We start from the raw sequence: 19,298 nt of genomic DNA on the forward strand, positions 1-19,298 counted from the left end.
TTGAATATAAGAATATTATGTCCTTACCTGGTAATGGCTGTATTTGGAACATTTTGGTTGTGTTGTCAGTAATGGATTTTAAGAGGCTAAAGTTATCTTTTTCCTCACAAAGGAATGAAATAAATGTCTGCTGGAGGAAACTCGTTAAACAAATACTTAAAAAGCTTCATCTTTTCTAGTCAAGCCTGGAATCCTGTAACTCTTTGTTGTGTCTTAAATGAAAAAGTGAACAAAAGTGCATCCAAGATTATACTCATGTTAGCTAAACTTACAGGCTGTCTATAATGAATTGAAAATGGATTGATATAAAAAATAGCTCTTTTATCTCTTATCTGTGGTTGAAGAACTGGGTGTCCATGAATTGATGACTCACCTTTCTGCTTCATGCTCTCCATTTTATACATAAGAAGCGAGTGTAAGCATCTGTAAAATTATGTGGGAAATTCATGTCTGAAGTGCAACACTACTACGAAATTTCTTGCCCCTCAGGTTCATTACTGCTGTTCAATGATGCAAGCTCTGTTTAAATTTTCAAATGAAACGCAACAGATGTTGACTGTTTCTATATCTTTTCCAATGTAATTGAACATTTTGGGCTATACAAAAGTTATTTTAAAGTAGAGGTAGAAAACTCATAATTAAAGAAACACTTCCCTAGCAAGGTACTTTGTGTTGCTTTAACTGAACTCATATTCTGATTGATCTTTAAGCATATATTTAGGAGCTCTAGCTACAGCAGGTGCCAGTACTCATTACTGGGGAAGATCAAGGCTTTAGAGCCCAGCTGGTCAGAGTACAGTGCTAATAATGCCATAGGTCACACATTTGATCCTTGTGTGGGCCATTCTGTTAAGAGCTGGACTTGATGATTCCTGTGAGTCCCTTCCAGCTCAGAATGTTCTGTGATTACCCACTTCTTCATCCCATCACCACCTCTCTGAGCAATCTGTGATTATATCCTGTCTAACGTAGGGTTTACAGTGCAGTAGGATTAGTCTGAGACAAATCCTGAAGTCTGAAGGGAGTCTGTAACACGAGGTGTCTGTAGTTGACCTTACACTCAACACCAGCAGAATAGGGTGGCTGTCATGTCTCCCTGCTCCCACTGTTCCCTGATGAACACTTCCCCAAATTCTCTCCCCCACTTCTGGCAGCAGTTAACTGGATCTGTCAGGAAATCAGTTCCATTTCTAAGCTGTCAGAAAACCAACCTAGCAAAAAGTGTAGATTTTTTTGCACAGCTGGTGACCTGAATCCAGTCTGTGAGGTTCCAATGGTTGTCAAGGTTGGCATAAGGCAGGAATTGGGACTGCATGTTTATGAACAGCAATGTGGAGGTGGAGGAGAAAGGAGGAGTTGCAAGACTTCTTCTGTTGCTAACTCCAAACTCGTCAGTTCAGCCTCATGCCTAGCCTTGACCTCAGGTTGAATTCAGTGAATATCTCAAGCAAGCATAAGCAAAACTGCCTTTGCTCAGCTGCTGCCTTCAGGCCCTGTGCTGTTCCTCTGTTTGCACCAGCACAGTTTGACCACTTGGTAAACTGTCAAACCAGAGCAGATCCAGGTTAAAAGCAGCTATTTTCTTTACTGGTGTTAAGTCTGGGTGAGCTCTTTGATGTGCTTTGCTTGTTCCAGAAGATGGGAGAGGGGAAATGGCAAAAATTAGCCAGAGGAAGGAGAAAAGCGCATGGGGTCTTTCCACAGCAGTGCAGGGTTACACCAGCTTTAAGTTCTTGTGGAGCACAGCCTGAGGATCTTCAACACATGCTCCCCAGAAGCTGGGCTTCCTAGGGCTGTGCCAACCACCATTTATCTTTGCCCACTGTCCCCAGAAGCCCCAGAAGGAGTCAGTGACACTGACAGTAAAGACCCCTACCAGTGCCAGATGTATACTGGCTGTATTCACTCAGGCAAAAGTGACAGTCCACCTCTAAACTTTTAATGCTGTCTTTAAAGTCTGTTTAATGCAAACCTTCAGTAGTGTCCTGAATTTCAGTATTAAACGCAGTGCAGAGAGATTCTTAGCAAGGCTCTGAGTAGTGAATTAGGCTTCAAATTTATGGAGAAGCTTCATGGCCTTCTGTGTTCATAGGTCCACTTTCAACCACATCCAAACACCTGTATTTTTTAGTGGTTAGCATCCCAAGAATTTGGTACTGTGTCTGTGGCTGAAGAAGTATTTTGAGTCATGCTTTTATGTACTTTTGTGTACTTTTCTGATTTAGATTAAGTTTAATCCAGTTTAACTGGAAAAGTAACTAATTGCTTCAAGAAAATTATGCTTAGTATCAATTGTCTTTTCCAGAAGACTTCCCTGGAAATCAGCTTCACTAATGCAGATGATCCCATCACAGTATTAAAAAACTGAAGTAAAGAGAGAATCATGTCAGATAAAATGGTTTACTTCTGTAAACTGTGTCTACAAAATTAATCTGGCATGTGTGCATACAAATTGTCCTTATGATAATCTGTCATACTCTGATGGTGATCTTGACTTCAGCTGACCAACTCTAGAGCCATTGTTTAACCTCAAGAGAATGTTTTTTAATCTGTCTTCTGTGCAATGAAGTCTGTGCCTGAAGGTTTCCCTGATAAGTGAAGTTACAAAAAAGCTTTCACTTTGTCATCTTATGCTATGTATGTCATGTTCAGTCTACTCAAATTCTGAAAAATGTAAGGAATGGGAAAGTAAGTGAATAAATGTAATACATGTAGGGCTGTAGTTTGAAGCACATCTATACTGCAGTCAAATAAGAGAGTGCTTCTGCAGTCACAATTGAGAAGGCTTTTGTTGCCAGTACATAGAGCCAAGAAGTTCAGTGAGGGCTGCAATAGAAACTGACAAAAAAATAGCAGTTGCATGCTTTTGACCCTTCCGCTGCCATTGACCCCAGTATGGCCAGTTTTTCACTAGGACTTAGTGACCACATAAGCTGCACCATAACTATAGTCATTGCAAATCAATAGTCTGAATAAAGAAATTAGTTTGAGTGATATAAAATTTGTTGTGAGAGTTTTCTACCAGACAAAAAGTCTCACTATCTAAGAACTGCCATGCAGTGGCTGATACATGAGGCATCTCTGTTGAATAGAATTCTTTTCCAAGTAGTTAAAGATAGTGGTTCATGTTCACTGTATACAGTTCCTCAGCTACAGGACTATATGGGTGGTGATTCTGAAATAAATCTGGAATTTCACTTGCTCATACTTAAAATACCAAGTCCTCAGAGCTTAGAACACAGAGAGAGAGAGAGAGTGACAACATTGACGCCAAGTGTCCTAATTAGTTTAAATCCAATAATTATTTCTAATAGGTTTTGTATTAATTAGTAATTTAGATGAATGTTGTGAACAATTTGTCCTGTCACTAAGCGGATGTGCTATTTTCAGTATTTGAATATTTTGTGACTGAATTAAATCTGTGCAAAGTTCCCAGGGGGCATAAAAGTGCAGAGCTGATTCCTAATTTTCCCACATTAGCTCATTTGAGACTTACCCAAACATTTGCAAAGAAGAAAGAAACAGCTGAGTTTCTGTTCTAACTATGCTGTTGCACTCTTGTCATGAAGCTCCTGAGCTCTGCTGTGATCTGTTTCCTTGTTCATTCTTTTCCTTTCTTTACAGATCTTGCTACCACCAGCAAGATTTTCAGGCTGTTAAAATTGATTAATGATGATGACAGGATAGTTGTTGAAGCTGGGGATCTTCTCCCTCTGCTGCTTCTGATATGGGACTTCAAAAGGCTTCTGAATGATGAGTCATATAGCTAAAATGGCAAAAGCCAGGCTCAAAGCTGAAAAAAAAAGTGCTAATAAATAGTGAAGGATTAAAATAATACATATAAATAGGGAGAATCTATGGTGGATATCTCTGCTTTACTTGTCTTAAAGTATTCCATTAAATAATATGTTATATAGGCAATGGATACAGTTGAAAATCCAGGAAAGAGTTTCTTAAAAAAAACCCCAAACAAACAAAAAGCCAGAACAGCAGAAGAAAGGCCGTTCAGGATACTTTATTCCATATTCAAGCAAATGTGATACAGACAGTGAAAACACATGTGAAATATTTAGGTTTCCAATATTACTTGTTGATTATCCTTCCTGGTAAGTCCTGTGTTATTACTGCTCCATCGTGCTGATTTATGTCACTTCCCTTGCCATCTTTCATAAATATGCCTAACAAGGCTCTGCAAGTACTGATGCCAGGTATTACAGGGGAATGATTTCACAGCTCAATGGTTGCTCCTTTCCCTTGAAGTATCCTCGAGCAAACATTCATTCCCTCTAATGCCATGAATGACACTGTCAGAGTAGCTGCTGCACTTCAGATTTAAATATACTCTCGAGATAGTTTATTCACTAAAGCCAAACTTATCCCAGAATCCTTGTAATATTCAAACTTAAAAAAATCTATTTTTTATTTTCCTTAAACAGTTGTTCTTGTGACATTGTGTCCATCCAATGCAATTGTTTTAACCTAGAGATATTTGTATTTCTCTGATATATGAAATGTATCTCTGTATTGCTTTAAATTAGATTCTAGAGTCAAGAGGTTGTAGAGTCAAATCTCACTGTTGTAGAGAGGCTGATATTATGAAAGGGGATATTTAATAGATGGTTAACTTGTAAGGTTGAGTGAGTACTCCCTCCACTTTATTGGACTTCAGATACTTCCTCATACCTCATACAATCATTAGTGCAAAAGACCAAGAGCAAGAAAAAAATGTAGTGCATCATGGGGAGAAATAAGCAAGGATTATGACCTTGTCCTAGGTCCTGCCTCTAGAAGGGAGCTGTTACAAAAATGTCCAGGCGATTCTTAAGTGGTGCATCATTTGGGATAAAAAATAAAAATACAAACTCTTATTTTTGATTCAGCCTGTGTGGAAAATTCCTTTTTCATGCTAAATGTGGTGAGGGTTGTGACACTGACTATGAGGCCAGCTGAGCTGGGGTGCTGGGAATGTGGGTGGCCAAAGGACTAGGCAGGAATTGCTGGGTTTGGGGAAGTGAGAGTGAGCAGACCCAGCAGGATGGGCAGGATAATGTTCAGGACACAGAGTGAGAAAGGGTAAATGGCAGGTCAGATCATGAAACAGGTTAGGTGCCTGGGAGAGAAGTGAAACCTGAGGGTTAGTGTGGACCTGATGTCTCAGACCTTGACCATTCCCACACTGAGAGAAAATTGCCAGCATGCATGACATGTCCCTTGAGACAGAGGATGGCAATTTGGACTGTTGCTCTGATAGCAAAAATAAGAAATCTGCATCATGAATCTAAAAGTAACACTTTTCTTAAGGTATAACATGACTGAAGCACGTGTTAGTGTGATGCCACATAATGGAATATTGCTTGGTTTTGTTTTTGTTTTTTTTTAACTAAAAGCTATATACATATAAATTTACTCAATGCATATAATGCCAAAAAGTATTAAAATTTTTAAATAAAGAAACACTCAAAATGTTAGAAAAGTTGCTTTTAAAGCCCTTCTGTGCAGTCTTACTATCATTCTTTTATATATTTGCAGATTTGAACTAGATAGACCCCTACTAATTCTTATATTTTTGCCTCAATTTCAGTAGAGAGGATAGACGTTTGGGGGTTTTCTGGTGATCACAGATGTAGAATAGAAACCTGATGTTCTGAAAACAGAAGACAATGGAAAGAATAAGACACATGCTATCAAGAAAAAAAGGATTGTTTTTGCTGTGAAGGCTGTGCTGAGTAGCTGAGTTTTATCTCTGCTCTCAACCACTGAAAACTATTTTGACACAAAGTGAGTGACTTTAACAAAACCTGTCACATGCTTTGCTTTCCCCTTGCATTCTGGATTCTTGTCTTGAGACCTTGTGGTCTCATTTGCACAAGTGCTGCATGTTCTGCCACAGGGAGCTGAACACTGAGTTTATAAAGTGAGTGTATAACCTCAAGCATTCTGAAAAATGAACTCTTAAGGACCTCAAGTTGGATGCTTATAATGTATGAATACTTCTGAATGTAATCTCTGCATGTATCAGAACATCATTTGTATTCTGAGAGCTGTATCATTCTCTTATAACATAAAATAAATTAGTTAATGTTTGTGCAGCTCTCACATATTACAGCGATGAGCATCTTAGTAAACCTCATGAGGAAATTAATATTCTGTCTTCAGAACAAGGTCTGAGCCACAAGGAGAAAAGAAGTATTGAGATAGCTGTTCATAAAATGTGTTGGGGGTGGTAAGATCTTTTAAAATAAAAATATATCTATGATGATTTTACTAATGTTTGGATTGTATTGCTGCAATATAGCCACAAAATAGAAAAATTAAGTTTGCTTGCACAACCCAAATTCTGACATTTCCTAATTTTGTTTTCTTGCCTTTGCTCTCTTATAACCTTTCCTCAAATACCTAGAAAACTACGCAAGGAAGGAATTTGCTCCTTGAATATCCAAGAAGACAATAACTTTCCTACTTAAAAAAAATTATGTAGTACTGATTACTGAATATAATGTAATTGTTATGTTTACAGAGCAAAAGGAGCTCAAATTTAGATCTCTGCAGATCAGTGAGAGTGTAGGAAAAGCCTGTCCATATACAGCATCTGGGTTTCGAGGTGCACACCTGCTTTGCACCTGCACTTCTCTTTCAGTAATCCTCATGGTGCAGCAGGAGCCAAACTGGTCATAACTGTAAAGCAGCATAGCCTGGCCTGGGGAAGCAGGCTCTGACAGTTTTTGCCTGCACAATGCAGCATTGATGCCCATGGGACAGAATGAGGCCATTAACAGATTTGGTTTGGAGTGGAAGATCAAATAGAATTCCTTTTGTTGTGATGACAGATTTAGTTCACAGAGAGATAAAAAATTATTTCTTAAAAAGGAGTATACTCCCAAATAGTCTAAATTCTGCTTTTTACATGCAACTGGGATTGCATGAGTTGTTCATTAATTTTGAACTCTCTGCACGTAATGTTCTGAATATAAATGTTAGAAAATCAGTAGTGGATGATGGCATCAAGTTACTACAAAGTCAACAAATGTAATAAAACGTAGTATACTCTAGGTTAGTCATATGGACAGTACATACCTCATATTGCTCACAGACCACAATAGGCTTCTCTATTTTATAATATTCCAGCCTTCACCTGCCACACTGCCCTTCTCTATGAGACAGAGGAAAGGGCCCAGGAGTGTTATTCTTATTTTGGTTCTTAGTGTTCTACTTTTTTGACCATTGCCCAACTACCTACATACCTCAGAAGAAATTATATTAAAGCAGTTGACCTTTTTGATGTACAGAAATGGCCCTATTCAGGGGGGAGTAATCAAGGAGGGGAAAAAGTTCAATCCTCTTTACCTGAACCTTTCATTGTACATGACAGGGAGAGGATCTAAAAGGGGAACAAAACCCAAAACTGCCCAAGAAAGCCAAACCGATGGCACCTGTGCAATGCATTGTAGTTCAGTATGTGGAGCTTTAATGATTGAAGAAAACCATAGGTGCTAATCCTTATCTGGCCACAGCTAAGTAGACTTGCAAAGCTCTTAGCAGCAGTTCTCTGCTGTGAAGGCTCCAAGTGTGTAAATTTGAAGTGGCAGTGCTGCTGCTCGCTGCATTTGTTCCAGTGGATGCAGCTCCAGCGTGGCTGCGTGGACACTTGGCCCATTAGGGTGAGATGCTCCTGAGGTGGAGTGCCTGGGGAGCTCCTTGGGAATAGGGCACAGTCGTGTGTCAGGAAACAGTGCATCCATAAAGAAATGGTGCCAGTCTGTTGTGCTGACAGGTAAAATGCAAAAGTTGATTTGAAGTAGATGAATTAATGTCCCATTCATGCTGTGGGTGCTGTATGAGTTCAGTATGATGCTTGAGAACCCAGGACCAGATTCATGGCAAAAGGCTTGGAGAAGTAGTAGCTAATTTTAATGTAATAAAGTACCTTCTACTGTGAAAGGCTCTCAAGAGATCAGATTTACACTTTACCTATTTGCCTAAAAAGAAAAAAAATCTAAATTATCAGATCAAGAGATCTTCTGGGTCTTTTGGTGGTGGGATTTTTTCTTGTACCTTTCTTAATAATATTTAAATATTGTTTCAATAATATTTACTTATTTAAGGTGTTTTGCTAATCTGAAATTTCCTTTAGGAGAGCTAAATTATGATTTAAAAATTACTCAGAGGTGTCCCAAAACCAGTCAGAATTAATTGATATCAGTAGGACAGTGTAAAACTGTAAAGAATAAATCTGTTTTATTGGTATTTGTTTAGTACAGCAATGAATATTGAATTTGTAATTTCCGATGGTTCTTAGGGGACTTCTGCAGGGGGAGCTCCTTTTCTGAACTCTTTGTTCTTGGCTGTTCCCAGAAGAACAATGCTTATTGATATCAGGTTTTTATTATTGATCTGCTCAGTATGAAGTCGTTTCATCTTAACATTTTATTTTTCTCTCTTTTTTGCTGTCATCTGGCTTTGTGTTTAGTACACCGTGTGGACTGCCCTGTGGGTCACCTGGAATGTTTTCATTATCTGCTTCTACTTGGAAGTAGGCGGGCTTTCTAAGGTAGGTCACTTACCCTTCTTCAGATTTATGGGAGGGTGTCTCAACAGCAGCACTTTCAGATTTCAAAAAACTGCAAACACACAGGAAAAATGTGGTTGTTTGAACATACAATTTGATCTTCAGTTTCCCTCCAACAAGAACTGTAATGTTTGAACTTCTCCCTGCTTGTAAATAGCCACAGGTTTGAAGTACATGAATGCAATGAATCTGAATTACAGCTGCCTTCTGAAGTACCATCCCGAGGTGGGAAGCTATTCAGTTGTAAATTTGAGGTCCTTTTTGATTGTTGAAAAACAGGCAGTGTCATTTTGGTTGAATTTTCAAGTGTATATAAAAAATGTGAACTTCCAAGACTGCTTTGAAAGAAAATGACTAAGAAGGTTAATGTGATAACTTGCTGAGCAAATTGATCTCACAGTGAGAATGTTAATTCTTTATAAAAAAGAACAAATGGCAAAAGGTGACTTTTGTCACATCTGAATAAAACTTTCCTTTATATGACACTCAGTGTTTTAGGTCACTAATTCTTTATTCAGTCCTCTGATTAGAGCAGAAATGTTTGCTGGAATTGCACAGCAAGAGATGCGTGCTCGTTCAAGGTAGCACTTAGGTTAGCATAGGTTACACTCAGTATTGTGTATGCAGGGAATTTCACACAACACCTGCTGGTTTTTATCCTCCAGATGATGCAGATCTTGGTTAACCACATTTACCACATTTAAATGATTCCAGGCACAATATGCCCATGGCACATGCTGATCCCAGCATTATTAACAGAATAAATGTCACTGTTACTGGTTGCAGATTTAGCGATTTGAACTGCATCACTGTTAATTCATGCAATGCTTTCAGAGAATGCAGTCCTGTGCAATGTGCTCTGGGAAGACCCTGCTTGTGCAGGGAGGTTGGACCAGATGATCCACTGTTGTCCCTTCCAACCTGACCCATCCTGTGCATTTTTGTTTACTCCACTCATTTCAGAGTGGAACATTTATGAACTATGCACTTGCTAGGATTAAGCTAGGATTCCTAGCTTTTGGTTGACAGCAAACAGAAAACTGATGAAACCAATTTAATAAGAAATAAGATTTAATTTACTCAGTAGAAATTCCATTTAAATGTAAACTTTCAGTCACAGGTTCCTTTGGTGATAAAATTTCATAATGAAAAGCTGCAGTTTATTTTTCCTTCAATTATGTAGCTCATGAGAAGTTACAGGCTTGATAAAGAAATTAGTACACTTCATAGAGGATCAAAATTACTGATCCTCATGGTATGTTCTGACTTAAAAATCTATTAGATTAGGAGAAGAGCAACACATAGAAACAATGAATAGCCAAATAATTGTTGATTCTTATGATACAAAGAGTTTGTATACTTTTATTTAGTTGGGTCATGTCTGTTTTTCTAGTGACTATTATATTTTATATGTAAGTAAAATATTTATCTAAGGGCCTAGGAAGTGAAGCAAAGCTTTTAGTGTGACCCTTGAATTTTTTTGCAATTAATTCTTCTCATATGCTGAGTTAAGAGGTTTATAAATCAGCAGGTTTGAATTTAAATCCTTCATCTTCCAGTTTCACTTCTGTGTTTCACTTTTTGCTCTTCTTACTTAACATGACAAATCACAATGCAGAGAAATAGTAGCAAAAACACTACCTGGCAGTTGACAAAATTCCCTTTTATTAGGGTATGCTTTGGTTAATCTCAGTATTTTTGTGGAACTTTTGTCTTGTTTACTCCAAGATAATTACATTTAAAAATTGTTTCTCAACAAGGTAATAGACATAAAATTACTACTGTGGAAATTAACTGCTCTAGTATAAATTATGCCGAAGGTATGAGTATCGAAACCAACTTAGCAATGATATAATTAAGAAACTTTTTCAGTACATCATGGTATTTTGGGTCTATTTATTTGTCTTTCTGAAAATTTTGCCAGATATGATGAGTCCATCAAGAGACTTTTTGCCCCACATGTATAAAATACTAGGTATTTATTATTTGGTTAATATGTCACACCAAATTTAATTGGGACCCATATTTTATCCAATACGATAGTTGAAAAAATTCATCATTTCCTCCATGAATTTGTTCCTGTGTTTCAGACATGATAGAGAAGTGCTGTTATCAGAGCACATTAGTGTGGCTGGGAAATCAAACACTGTTAATAAGATTTCCAAGTATGGTTGTTTATTCGGCATTGAAATCTTGGCAGGCAATATTCACTTTTTTTTTCTTCCTATTGTTCTCATTTTCCATTCAAGAAAGAAAAAGAAACTATATCTCTGAAATGAATACAGATTGATTACAATTTTAAACTTCTGTTGACATTCTATCAGTGAAAATTGTAATGCTGTCTGGCAGGTGACTGATTTCTGTTGGCTTGTTTGTTTTTAAGCAGTTCCATGTTTGCATTTGCTCTGACCAGAATGAGTTAGCTCTTGGTTGACGTCCCATGAGTTAATTAAGACTTCAATCATGAATGCTTCTGAAAATCTAACTTGGTACAATAATAAATGGTAATTTTAATTCAATATCTTCCCATGGACCATGCATACAGTGCAGACAGACTTTTGAAATGTCATTGTGGAAACCTACCACTGCTAAAATTTTGCTCAGATATTTCTGAAGTGGGGAGGAGGATCTCCTTTGAATATTCACTGTTTGAATTCTTCCAGAAAGTTCCACTGCAGGTAATGAAAAATTTGAATGAGAATAAAAAGGAAATAGGTAATATAGGCCTGTTTACTGTGAAGGTTTGAAACATTTTCCCTTCAATTACCTTCAATGATAATTTTCTTGATAAACTAAGCACCCTCCAATAACTACACTATGGTGATTAGGACAGTCTCCTGGGAAAAGGATGATATAGATTCAAGTCATCTTGGGTGCCAAAGGGAAATAAACACAGCTCTCCCACAGCTGCTGTTGTTAGTAGAAATCAAATGAGCAACTGTTTCCACTTTAACTGCCTTATAAACAACATAGAGGTCAAGATCCTTCTTCACTTATGTTACAGATGCACAAATAAAATTGTAATGCTTTTTTCAGGGCTAAAGAAATTGTATTTGATTAGAAATAAAATAAATATACCTATATACACCTTTTTTATTTGTATTCATTTTTTCTGATTTTAGCAGCAGTGAAACTACCCATATGAAATAAGTGAATTTTGCCTGTCTTTTTTCAATTACTACTTTTCTCAAATTGGAAACATAATTTTTAGTGTTAACCATTCCATAAGAGATAAACAAAGCTGTTATTATAACATGACCTTTTAATTCTTCACTGCAGGATGACAGCTTGTTACTTCCATGCATAAGCTCATTAATTGTTTTGATCTCATTCTGTCTTGAAATGAAATTAAGTTCCAACACATTCCAGAGTATAGGCATTAAAGCATCTAGACAAAAATACAAACTGTTTTCCTGAAGTTTTATATGTACACACATAATTTCTAATGTGTGTAAGCCAGCCCTCCATCTGCAGCAATACATAGTGTTATGGACTCCTGTACGAAGGAGTCTTCATCTGTTTAGAATGCACTGTTATTAATTCTGTTGTTACGTCCCTCAGGTATTTCAGATCCAATATGAAAATAGCTGTATTCATTTGCATTTATCATTTGTTAATCCAAATTTTTTTTTATAGACCTTTTTTCTACTGCTTTTGTATTTGAGTTGCTGGCATTTCTTTCCATGTGTTAAAACCTTTATTTGGTAAATGCATAGCAGCATTGTTGTATTGTGTACACCTTTCCTGTTGTTTCATATGCCTTACCTAAGCAGCTGGGAAACATTGATGAGCTCTTTTCTTTTTCTAGGATATTTCTGCTTGTCCTGCATGTCTTTCCCATGACATGCTTCTTTGCTGTGAACCGTTCCTCATTCTGAATTTAAGTTTTACTCTCAAATTGAGCCCTGTCTCAACTGACACTTCTAATTTTTTGGCCAAGGATTTGCCTGACACACACTCATATATTCAGTAGGAAGCTACTTCTGAACAGCTTATGTTTGTTATCTTGTCCTTAGGTTTACATAGTGAATGTGAGCTCTCTGAGTGCCTGTGGCACTGGCTTCATTAGCCTTTCTCCTGGAGCCGAAGGAAGTTTTGCTTATGTCATTTAATAAAACAATATTTTTTCATGTGTTTTTCCTAGTACTGTTTACTTTGGTCAATGGATGATCAAAGTTTGTAGGGCTCCCATCCAGCTTTATTAAGCTGGAGACAGAATAATTTGTAGGCCAAATTATTATATGGATCTGTAGTTGGAGGATAGAATTATCTGACAAAAGTAATGATTTCTTCCATCTAAGTAAAAAATGGACTGATCATTCACTTATTAAAATGCTGAGAGTCTGGAAACCTAGTGCTTTTTTCCAAACAAAATGTTGTATGTCAGAATGAGAGTTAATTATGTGAACTTTATACTGGCTACTTGTGAAATCAAATTTATTCCGTCTGGTGCATGTCAGTCAATCCTTAATTGTTCTGCAATTATATCTAATCATCTCAAATGGAGTAAGTTAAGCTCAGAACCAAAGCTAATTTGTATTAATAGAGATGTTATGGTGTTTGCTGGGGCTTGTGTCTTTTTCTTTAATGTGAAATGAGAGCATTGGTTGAATTTACATTAGCAATATGAAAGAAAAAGTGATTCTCTTTCTAACTTGTGCTGATGTAAGTGATAAAACAGGCACCGTTATTTTTGTTTAATTACCATCGCAACTAGCTCCACAGAATTACCCACTCCAAAAAGCTCAGGGACAAAGTTGGCAACATCCATAAAACCAGTATGGAAAATCAATAGATGGAGGATAAAGGACTTCCTCAGTCTAAGCAGAGGATAGGTCATTCTGCATCTACTCACATGTAAGTGACTTTTATGTGGAGGAAGGTTTTTTTTTTTTCATATCCACTGGGAAGAAGAGCAAGAAATAATCTGCTGAGCATGTGGCAAAAAAGATTTGTTTGGAGGTCAGGAGAAGCATTTTAATAATAAGGACACTGAAGAGGATTTAAAGCTGTTACAAAGCCTCAGTAATGGATCACTCTTCTACTGCACTATTTTTGATCTATAGAAACAAGCCTCCGTCAAAATAAAGCTCCAAGCGAGTGTCCAAGGATGGTTTATGGTAGAAGTGTTTAAATTCAAAAAATTGTTGAAGTTGAAGACTCCAAACCTCATCTTAATTAAGAGTCTTAAGCATTTCATCATGACTGCTATTCCAGCTGGGGAGCTTGAGGTGTTTCTGGCTTTTCTCCCCAGAGAGTGTGTGGGGACACAGAAGATAGGAGATCCTAGTGAAGTCTCCTGGGAGGCTGACAGTGAGTTTTGGGTGTGCACAAGTTGGGTTTTACTGTTCAGCTGTGTGACAACAAGAGGGAGGCAACACTGTCATTGCTGCTCACTCTTGGTAGAGATTAGATCTCTGTTACAGACAAAACTCATGTGCTATCTGTTCAATTGATGGATTTTCAGTTGAACACAAATCACTGCCTTCACTGAGAGCAAAGAGTGATAACAGTGCATTTCTTCACTGTTGAACATAGTGTATACATTCATGTACAGCTCAACTGAGAATTTCTTCCCACACACCTCTTATTCATCATCACATCCTTTTGATCACCATCTCTCTTGGGAAACTACACACCCTTAACTTCTAATTCTCCTCACTACTGTGTGTTTGTTTGCTCCAGGTGATGTCATCAGGTGCTACCAGCCGAGATGTGCACAATAACGGATCATGCACTGGATGTGGCTGTAGGCCTTCTGCAATTTCTAGACATTACAAATTACTAATTTTATAGTAGTAGTTAAATATAGTCTCTTCTGAGCATATACACTAGTAAAATTCAACTTGCAGAAATTAAACCTGATGAAAAGGTTGGGTTTGTTTCTTTGAGGTTTGGACCCTCTCACCTTCTTTTCCTTCCTCAACCTTATTATTCCCAAAGGATGTAAATTTTTTTTTTAATGCTCCATAATCTTCTCTGAGATTAAAAAAGGAGGAATGCTAATTAAATAGTACTTCAGTAAATAGAATTAAGATAATATAAAGCAAAACCAGACCAAATATACGTTTTAACGCTCACATCGTACAATCTATTTAGCTCCCTTCACCCTTTCTTTGAACCAGCTCTCAGAAGTAATTTTTTGGGTTTTTTTAAAAAGTTTTTAGAAACAGTTCTCTCTTTTTAGTTCTCCTTGTGTCCTTTCCTCCAGGAGAAGCTCCACTGAAATGTGTATGCTAAAATATGAACTTCTAATATGACCTTCCTTATTCAAGTTGCTCCTCCCATCCTGCTGCTCTCTCACTATAAAAAGAAATAATCTCCAGGTTCAATTGTATTTAATACTTTTCCATAATGTTCTGCTCAAACAGCAACCTTTTGAATTTTTAATTACTTTGGCAATGAAACCGGAAACCAATTTACTATGAAGTTATGCAGTGTAATATGGAACAGAAACAACATTTCAGCACTTCAGAATAATGGCTCTGGCCTTGGCTGGTGTTAGGTACCGTTAATCATAGATTAACATGGTGTTGGGGTGCCTTTCAATGGTATTTGCAAACAGTATTTTTTGGTGTTGTGTTAGGCTGACACCAGTATGTGTAGGAGCAGAAAATGTGTCTGGTAGTTTCTGCACAGAATACAATGACTCTTTCTATGAAAAGTTAGAGAAGAATTAGCTATGAGCTGTGAATTCACAATGATGAAACTATGGAAAATAGAATTTTCTTTTTATTTGCAATTTAAATTTCTCAGACAAAAAAGGTGACTTACAAAAGATGACTTAATATCTACTCCCTTAAACAAAAAAAATGAAAAGCAAAAGAAGGAAATTGAAGAGCAAAAATGTGTGAATCTATTGTAGCTGAGGAGACTTTGTGGCTCTTTAGCTGAAGAGACTTTGGTGTTCCAGATTTCATGTTCCAAAACAAGTTTGTTGTTCAGTCTGTTTTACTCTACTGTGTAAAGGTGTCACATTGTGTAAGGTCAAATGAAAAATGTGCTTCTTCTTGAAAAGAGAATTAACATGTACTAGCTTCATGGCACTATGTGAGCATAAGGTCATTCTGGGAAAGAACTTACATAGAATAAATGGGACACAGATAAATGCCAGTGAAACTGCAAAATGTGTCATTCTGATGTTAATTAGTTTGTTTAGGTGATACAATCACATTGCTGAACAACTTAATCAGGAGTACATTCCAGATGGTGCAAAAATTGAATTTTATATCCTTTCAGGTGACATTTACAGTGGTTCAATTTATTATATGCAATGAGCATCATTAAAATAGGTGTTTCAATCAAAACTGGTTTTCTTTTATAACCCCTAATGAATGCAAAATTCTAATGTTGATATCTGGAGTGGAGGTTACCATCTTCTTCACTGGTTTAACTAACTGAGGTTATATCTCTGTGGAGGTTTTTTTAATAATCCATTTAATACCATTAATATTAAATGACTCTGGGAATAATGCATGTGATATATCTGCTTAGCTAAGAGCTGCACATGTAAATTTATTAATACAAACATCATAGTCATATTTGTTTGAGTTTATTGGTTTAATTTCTAGGATCTTAAAGTTTTTTAAAAGGAAACAAAACCCCGTTAAATGTTGGCTTATGGCAAGGAGGTAAGTAACTCATGTTGCTTGCAATATTTCTCCAATGGGACTGTTGGATATGAAAAAGCATTCCTGTGATTCAGGAATCCATGCTGCAATGCCTAGAGATGCAGAGAGGGAAAATCCTGCCTACCTAGGGTTTGCGTCCCAAGCCCATGGCAAAAGGCCTGAAAATGTCATGGGTATTGCATGAAGAACCAAGAAGATACAGAATAAGGAATGAGAGAATACAAGAGCAAGAAGGATCATCGAGTCATCTATTCTAATCTTGTGTTTCTGAAATGAGTTGAATTGCTCATGGAGTGAGAAAATGAAATTTCCCTGAGTTATGGTTTGGTTGTAAACAAGTATGACACACTTGTCTGCAGGTAAGGGTGAACCTAGATCTCATTACTCAGGGGGTTATTTTATCTACTTTTTGATATTTGGATATGCTTTATAGTGATCATTATGCTCTTTTTGTAGAAATGGGAAGGCTGTTGCTGGTATTTCATTTTCTTCTTTGCAAATGTGATCCCTTCTGATAAAACAACAGTGAAAGATATTTTGATTATTTCTTTAATCGTATTCTTGTTTAGACATTAGATCAACCACATCTGCTGCCTATCCAGCAACTTCTAACTATGAGATGAGTGAGTGATGTGTAGAGATATTTGACCTGTGTGTAAAGCAGTATACTTATTTTAGTGCTACTGCTAGATCTATTTATTGCCTGCTAAGGTCAAATGAATATTTTTTGATAAAAATTTCTACACAGTCTTTACTGCTGTAGTGTATCCTTTGGGATTTTAGTTCCATCAATTGCCAAGTAAGGACTCCTTCCTAATTATGGGGAAATCTGTCATTTCATCAGTCTTCTGATGAAGATTTAATTATTTAATTGAAGTCTAGTTTGAAAGCAGTTTAATTATTAAAGGGAGTTTCACACTGATTCATAGGTTGTTTGCTTGGGGTTTTTTCTTCCATTAGAAGACAATGCTTGTTGAGAAGGAAATGTAATTTAACTACGCTTTTTTGGTAATAATTTGCACACGAGACAGTCCTAGTCCTGGATGAGGGTACAGGGCATTTGTTGTTGATGAGAGTAGAGTTTGAAAAAGTTATTCTCATAAATTGTAATGCTGAGTCTCATGGGATTTTTAAGCATGCTACATGTTTCTTATGGGACTTTATAATTGTAAATCCTTGAATCATTAAGGTTGGAAAATACTTCCAAAAGTCATCAAGTTCAGTCATTAACCTAACATTGCCAGGTCCACCTCTAAACCATGTCCCCAGGGACCACATGGACATATCTCTTGAACATTTCCAAGGACAATGATTCCACCACTTCCCTGGGCAGCCTGTCCCAATACTTTACAACTGAAGTAATTTTTCCTAATATCCCACCTAAATCTCACCTGGCCTATCTTGAGGCCATTTCCTTTTGCCACTTTTTACCTGGGAGAAGAGACCAACCCCCACTTGACTGCAGTCTGCGTTGAGGTAGTTGCAATGTGTGATAAGGTCTCCCCTGAACTTCTTTTTCTCCAGCTCCTCATTCAACTTGTGCGCCAGCTCCTTCATTGGCTTTGTTGCCCATTTCTGGACTCACTCCAGCACTCCATGTCCTTGAATTGAGTGGCACAGAATTTAACCCAGCCCTCGAGGTTTGGCCTCACCAGTGCTGAGTAGAGGGGCACAGTCACTGTGCTGGTCCAGCTCACCAAACCATTTCTGGTCCGAGTCAGGATGCCATTGGAATTCTTGGCCACCTGGGCACACACTGGCTCAAGTTCAGTCAGCTCTTGACCAGCACTCCCAGGTCCTTTTCCACTAGGCAGATTTCCAGCCACTCTGCCCCAGCCTGTAGAGCTGCCTGGGGTTGTGACCCAAGGGCAGGACCCTGCACTTGGCCTTGTCAAACCTCATAAAAATGGCTTAGGCCAATCAATGCAGCCAGTCCAGACCCCTCTATAGATATTACTTAGATAAATGTGTTTACATGGGCTTATTTTAGAACTGGAAAAGAAATATATGAAGCAGGTTATTGTCTATCATCTCTAAATGTCATCCAGGTGACTGCTTACATCCTTTGGGATACATAAACTCTAATTTAGAGGAAAAACATGGGAGAAACCTTGTTTTACTTTTCATAGATCTACATTTGACAACCAAGGAGATTTTCCCCAACTATATTGGTCTTCTATATTCACTCAGAGTTTTCCTTGTTCTCCATTTTTTCTAGTGTCTTGTCATTAGATGTACATAATCCTGAACGATCTTTGTTAACATCCTCTTTAAATTACTTATTTCCAGGTATCTGGTGTTGTAATTTTGCCTTTGATTTTTACAAACCTTGTAACTGTGGTTTTCCTACCTGAAACTGATTTTCAGCAAACATTTCAAAAGAGCAGGTGGAAGAAAAAAAATTGCCGTTCAGCTCCTATTAAGCGGTTCTTTCTTGGTGGACAATATGGCAATATCCCTGCCTTTATTACCCATATTAATTTCTTTTGAAATCTTCAGCAAACAAAAAGCTCTAGTTCAATAGCATAATCTTGGGTAAGCCTTAAATATATTTCCAACATGCCTGTTTCAGCAATCTTTTCTTCTTTTGTAGAATGCTTAAAGTTTGTGTTGTGTTAAATTGTCTTAATTAAAAGAAGATTTTTGATACTATAAGGTCACAGGAAGAATTATCATGATCTTTGTAGTTTGAATCTTAGAGCAAATTTACCACCTAAATCTGATTTTCATCTAATAATTTATTTAACCTCTATAAGGTGAATGGGCTTTGAGAACTACTTTTCAATTGCACAAGGGAATTGGAGGGATTGTTCCTTGTCTAGGTTATTATACTCTCTTTCTTTTTCAGCTGTCCTTCAGGGAAATTCCTTGCTTATGTTGATGATGTGACTGAATTTATTATTCATGAGTATCAGAATTCCTTTGAGCAGACTTCTTCAGTTTGGATTAATGGGGAAAGGGTGAGAGAATCCTATTGGGGATTAAGCTGCTCTCCTGCCCTTTGCTTTGCTAGGAGGTTTATTGTCTGAGTGGCTTTAGTATAGTAGGAATAATGCTGGGCTTCTTGACCTATTCAGTCAAATGGGGAAGGCAGAAATGTT

At 37.3% G+C, this 19,298-nt stretch overlaps 1 protein-coding gene across 4 annotated transcripts in view; it reads left to right on the forward strand.

Annotated features, from left to right (window-relative positions):
- Positions 1-19,298, forward strand: part of NKAIN3 (sodium/potassium transporting ATPase interacting 3) — a 333,546-nt gene that overhangs the window by 156,389 nt on the left and 157,859 nt on the right. For all 4 annotated transcript variants that reach the window (XR_010347042.1, XM_064387416.1, XM_064387428.1 and 1 more), the window contains exon 3: positions 8,468-8,548. Coding sequence is in view for 3 of the 4 variants with exons in the window: in XM_064387416.1 (XP_064243486.1) it covers positions 8,468-8,548 (81 nt within the window). In the remaining variant the exon portion in view is untranslated. The remainder of the gene's footprint in view (positions 1-8,467; positions 8,549-19,298) is intronic.

This window comes from Passer domesticus, chromosome 1 (genome assembly GCF_036417665.1).
Source record: "Passer domesticus isolate bPasDom1 chromosome 1, bPasDom1.hap1, whole genome shotgun sequence".
NCBI classification, from domain to species: Eukaryota; Metazoa; Chordata; class Aves; order Passeriformes; family Passeridae; genus Passer; species Passer domesticus.